The 5,628-nt window shown below is 39.6% G+C and overlaps 1 protein-coding gene across 1 annotated transcript in view; it reads left to right on the top strand.

The window, feature by feature from the left end:
• kcnj6 (potassium inwardly rectifying channel subfamily J member 6) overlaps window positions 1–5,628 on the top strand; it is a 40,610-nt gene extending 34,982 nt beyond the window's left edge. The window contains exon 3 of the mRNA XM_073829631.1: window positions 1,750–5,628. Coding sequence (XP_073685732.1) covers window positions 1,750–2,093 — 344 coding nt within the window. The 3' untranslated portion in view covers window positions 2,094–5,628. The remainder of the gene's footprint in view (window positions 1–1,749) is intronic.

Raw genomic sequence — 5,628 nt, 5'->3', positions numbered from 1 at the left:
AAAATCAAAGTCATTGTTCAAGAAGACTGTTGTGTAACAGCTTCATTTCATATTCTGACCACTAGATGGCTCCAGCGCTCTTTCTGTTCAAAGGCGAGAGGAAAGCGTCAGAAAGCTTTGTTTCAGCACATCTAGATGTGCACAGCACTGATGCTCACGGGTCGCTGCTGTTTGAGCCATTGCTGTCATTTTATACAAGGGTTTAAGATGCTTTAGCGTTACACAAATGTGACTGTTTAGTTTTTCATTTTTGTGGTCAATAGTGCTGCAAAACACTCTTTGTACTGCGGTTTATGATGCTGTTGTAATTGGTGAAGAGAAGTTATTCCACTTTCAAATGTAAAAGATTTGAGCAAAGTATGTCTCCTATTATTTAAGCAGAAATATCTCAATAGAGATGCTAAAATTGCCCAGAGAGTGTATGTGTGAATGGTTACCAGATTGGGAGGATTAAGTAAAATGACTGGACAGAAAATGTATGAATTTATGCAAAACCTCTGATTGGGGGATTTAAACTCTTGCAATCTGGCAACCTTAACACGAACACTTATGAATGCCAGATAACGGCAATGTCAAATAAAAAGCAGGCAAGTATCGCAATGATTATTTTTAATGAATCGAGAGAAGGGTCATTCCGTGTCAGCTCAACCAGAGGTCCCCGGCTCACATTTTTGATTCTGCTAATATTTTTTTCTGATGAAAGATAGACATGTATAGTGATGAAAGCCAAAATATTAAATGTCATGGATGAATATTTACTGAGTAATCCACTATTTTGTAGAGGGGGGCAAAATGTCAAAATGGCCAAATTACAGGGGGGTTAAAATGACTTCAGAAAAATGGCAGCATCATGATGTTATTTGTACCTAGAGATTGGTATCTATATTAGTCAAATCTGTTGACTTTAGCAATCTTTGTTGCATTATGTGCCAATGGTGACCATTCAAAAATGGAGAAACAGCACTTTTAGAGTTTTTTCTCCAAAGTTTGCATGTCTGTAACTCAAGATGTATTAAAGGTATCTTAATGGTCTTTTAGATATTGGAACTTAACAAACATAAAGCAGCAACTGCTAAAGTCAACAGATTTTACTAATAGAGCTACCAATGTCTGTGTAAAAGTAACATTATGATGCTGGCAGCTTTCTGAAAATCTGTACAATTTAATGATTTACTCCTGGAGCCATATTGAAATTCCAATATCTCTGGAACCAAACCATATAGGGGCTTACAAATGAAGCTGCATAAAGGAAACTTTGTTAAGTTCCAATATCTAAAAGGGCATTAAGATATCTTTAATACTTCTAGAGTTACAGACATGCAAACTTTGGAGAGAAGAAACTTGAAAATACCGTTTCCCTATTTTTGAATGGTCACCATTGGCACATAATGCAACAAAGATTGCTAAAGTCAACAGATTTTACCAATATATCCACTAATCTCTGTGTAAAAATTAGATTATGATGCTGCCATCTTTCTGAAGTTATTTTTACCCCCCTGTAATGTGGCTCTGAATCTCAGCTGAAAAGTGCCATTTTGACCCCAATCCACAAAATAGTGCATTACTCAGTAAATATTCATCCATGACATTTAATATTGGTAATATTTTATAGGTTTTGAAAAAAATATTAGCAAACTCAAAAATTTGAGCTGAGTAGGTTCTTGAATCTTTTGACCCGGAAGCCCTACTTTCAGCTGTGTTTTTTGGTTTCCTCACCTGGGTTCTCGTTCTGTGTCACCTGTCCCTCAGGAATGACGTGTCAGGCGCGCAGCTCGTACGTGGCCAGCGAGATCAAGTGGGGCTACCGCTTCACGCCCGTCCTGACCCTGGAGGACGGTTTCTACGAGGTCGACTACAACAGCTTCCACGATATCTACGAGACCAACACTCCCAGCTGCAGCGCGCGAGATCTGGCCGAAATGACGGCACGTTCCCGTCTGCCGCTCACCTGGTCCGTGGCCAGCAAACTGAGCCAACAGGGGCTGCTGGACTCGCAGGAGGAGCCGCGGGAGAAGAGGAGCGGCGGCGAGGCCGAGGAGCTGACGGAGAGGAACGGAGACGTCGCCAACATAGAGAACGAGTCGAAAGTATAGGAGCACACGCCAATCTCTCCTCGCCTCTGCGCCGCCGCAGGACAAGTTAGGCTGAGGTCAGAGGTCAGAGGTCAGCTCAGGAAAGCCCGAGGCGGGCCGAGGACACGGACCCCAATCTCACGCGCTTCTCTTTTTCTCGCCCCTGAGGACGCGCGCGGGCGACTGCATGGTTCCCGAAACCAGTTTTTTTTCTTAAAGATAAGAAATGATATTTTCAGATTTGTAATTCAAAGATTAAAACCTATATATGTATATGAATATATATATAGATCTATTCTAGGGCATTTGCATTTGTATTTTTTTGTATATATCCGTTGGGTTCGAGACACGAGGTTGTTTGATACGACGCGGTCCTATATTCTGCCTTCCGGAATAGCGACGGACATATTTATCCACGCATGTACGAGCGACCCTCTGTAGTGGACTGACTCTGATGTACATAGTTTGCAGTACTGTAGGCCATACTAGCGGACGCACAGCGGATCCGTACCGGATGCAAACCGGACTCCGTGACAGAGGACGGCGGTGCGCTCGTGTTGCATGGGATCGTGGGGCTGATGATGACGATGATGATGATGGTGTGCGTGCGTGCGTGCGTGTGTGTGAGCGTGAGTAATCGTGCATGTCTGCTCCAATAACCTTCCGTACCGTCATCAGCCATGATCTTTCTCTCTCTTTGCTCTTCCTTTAACTCATCGTCATGATTGGATAAAGAACTTCAATCGGATCTGATGCTGCGAGTCTCCAGCCAGTTTGACCACGAGACGCATCAGCGTTCACTCGCACACGAGACCAAAGAGCCGAACCCTCACGTCGCTAACCAACGCCTCGCCGGTGTATTTCATTTGACGCTAATGAAAACGGGGCTGAGATCACATGATGCACCAAATCACAAATGTCTCAAAGACATTGATTGACAGACATTTGTGTGACTTTAAAGGAGTAGATCACTTCCAGAACAAAAATTTACAGATAATGTACTCACCCCCTTGTCATCCAAGATGTTCATGTCTTTCAGGCATGTTCTCCATATAGTGGACTTCTATGGTGCCCTGAGTTTGAACTTCCAAAATGCAGTTTAAATGCAGCTTCAAAGGACTCTAAATGATCCCAGCTGAGGAAGAAGGGTCTTATCTAGCGAAACTATTGGTTATTTCCTTAAGAAAAAATACAATTTAGCTAAAACCTCAAATGCTGGTCTTGTCTAGCTCTGCGATGTGCATGCATACTCTGTGCACTCACAAGACAGTTAGGGTATGTCCAAAAACTCCCACCTCATTTTTCCTCCAACTTCAAAATCATCCTACATCGCTGTTTTATCCTTTTTTGTGAAGGGTGTTTGACCTTTGCACGTTCACTTTGTAAACACTGGGTCTGTACTTCTGCAGCGATGGAGGATGATTTTGAAGAGTACATGCAGAGCTAGACAAGTCCAGCATTTGAGGTTAAAAAGTATATCAGTTGTCAATTATTTTAGACAATAACCGATGGTTTCACTAGATAAGACCCTTCTTCCTCGGCTGGGATCGTTTAGAGTCCTTTGAAGCTGCATTTAAGCTGCATTTTGGAAGTTCAAACTCAGGGCACCATAGAAGTCCACTATATGGAGAACATTCCTGAAATGTGTTCCTCAAAAAACCTAATTTCTTTGCAAGGGGGTGAGCATTCTGATGATGATCTGTAAATTTCTGTTTTGGAAGTGAACTTCTCCTTTAACTCCTTCTCCGCCAGCATTTTTTTTAAAAGTTGCATTTTTAATCATTTTCACAAAGCTTTCATAGCTCTCAGAATATTTAGTTGCATGAAGTGTTTTGTCATCTGAATATGCAATATGTCAACAGAACGAACAGAGCCTCTGCTTTTCAACAATAATACTGTTTTATTCTAGCTTCATGCAATCTTTTTTATTATCAACACTTTTATCAAAAAGCTGAGAAAATCATGTTTTGTCAAAGATTTAAGATTAAGATCAATGATCAAAATATAGATGATCGCTTCCATCAATACATCCAAAGCGTCACAGTCCTAAATTACCTCATCGACATTATATCCGGTAATGTTTAATGTTTGAGGATCACATTATTTTGCATGTGCATCTGCTTACTTACATGATGGCTTGTTTCTGCTTCTTCTCTGGTGTGCTTTGATCCAGACATTTAGTGCTCTTTTAGAAAAGGTGTAATAGCGCCTCCTACTGTAGAACAGGAAAAACAGAAAGCTGTCAGTGGAATGAAAAAGAGAGCATTCTCAGAACTTTTGAACTAACATTCTAGCAAGGTTATCTCAAAGTTATAAACAAATGTGACCCTGGACCACAAAACCAGTCAAAAGGGTAAATTTTTCATCTGAAATAAAAAAATAAGCTTTACTAAATTAATAAGCTTTCCATTGATGTACGGTTTGTTAGGATAAGACAATATTTGTCTGAGATACAACTATTTGAAAATCTGCAATCTGAGGGTGCAAAAAAATCAAAATATTGAGAAAATCACCTTTAAAGTTGTCCAAATGAAGTTCTTAGCCATGCATATTACTAATCAAAAATTACATTTTGATATATTTACAGTAAGAACTTTACAATCTGATCTTTACTTAATGATTTTTGGCATAAAAGTACAGTCTATAATTTTGACCCATGTGATGTATTTTTGTCTATTGCTGCAAATATACCTGTGCTACTTATGACTGGTTCTGCTTCAGGGTCACAAATGTTTTTCTAGTAACATTTAGAACATTCAATTAACAATATCTGGTCTTTAATAACATTCTCAAAACTTTAGCACTTAAACATTATTTATACAGCGTTGATGGAAAGTTTCTGTGTCTAAAGTGTTTTAGTTGGATGTTCTTTTTAAATGATACTTATTTCAGAACATTCAAAGTAACATTCCCATAATGTTTGCAAAATGATCATTTGGAATATTCTCTTTTAACATTCACATAATTGGAATGTTAGGGTAACATTCTTAGACGACATTTTTGTTAGCTGGATAGGCATTAAACATGTTTAATAATGTGTAAAAACAACACTGAACAGGATCCTGAATGATAACATACTCCAAATGTGCAGTGAACAACAGAGCGCACTGTATCTGAATCCCACAATGCAGTGTGATGAATCTCCATTTGGACTTATTATTTGATCAGACTCGCAGCAAATTAAATTAGAAATGCCAAATGAGCGTTTTTATTTAGTAAATGATGAGCTGATGTGACTATGTTTCTGATGGACTGATGGCACTGTTTGACACACTGCTGTGAATGAAGTGCGGTGTACAGTGTTTACAGCAGGAGCTGGAGTTCAACAGCCTCGTTTTCATTCCGTCAAATCAAATACACCGTCTGTCCTGAGACCGCTCCGTAACGCTCTCCAGCTCCACTATTACTCCAGATTCTGCTGTTTCCACCACTGAATTAAAATATCAAGTATATTCAGAATTACATTTTTTTCTTGTAAATGAGAGTTTATATTTAACAATTAAGGTTTTTTTTAAATCTCAGAATTGCCTGCTGACCAGCTTAAACCAGCTACTTC

The sequence above is a fragment of the Garra rufa genome, chromosome 23 (genome assembly GCF_049309525.1).
Source record: "Garra rufa chromosome 23, GarRuf1.0, whole genome shotgun sequence".
Lineage (NCBI taxonomy): Eukaryota > Metazoa > Chordata > Actinopteri > Cypriniformes > Cyprinidae > Garra > Garra rufa.
This window is presented reverse-complemented; position numbering and strand designations above follow the sequence as displayed.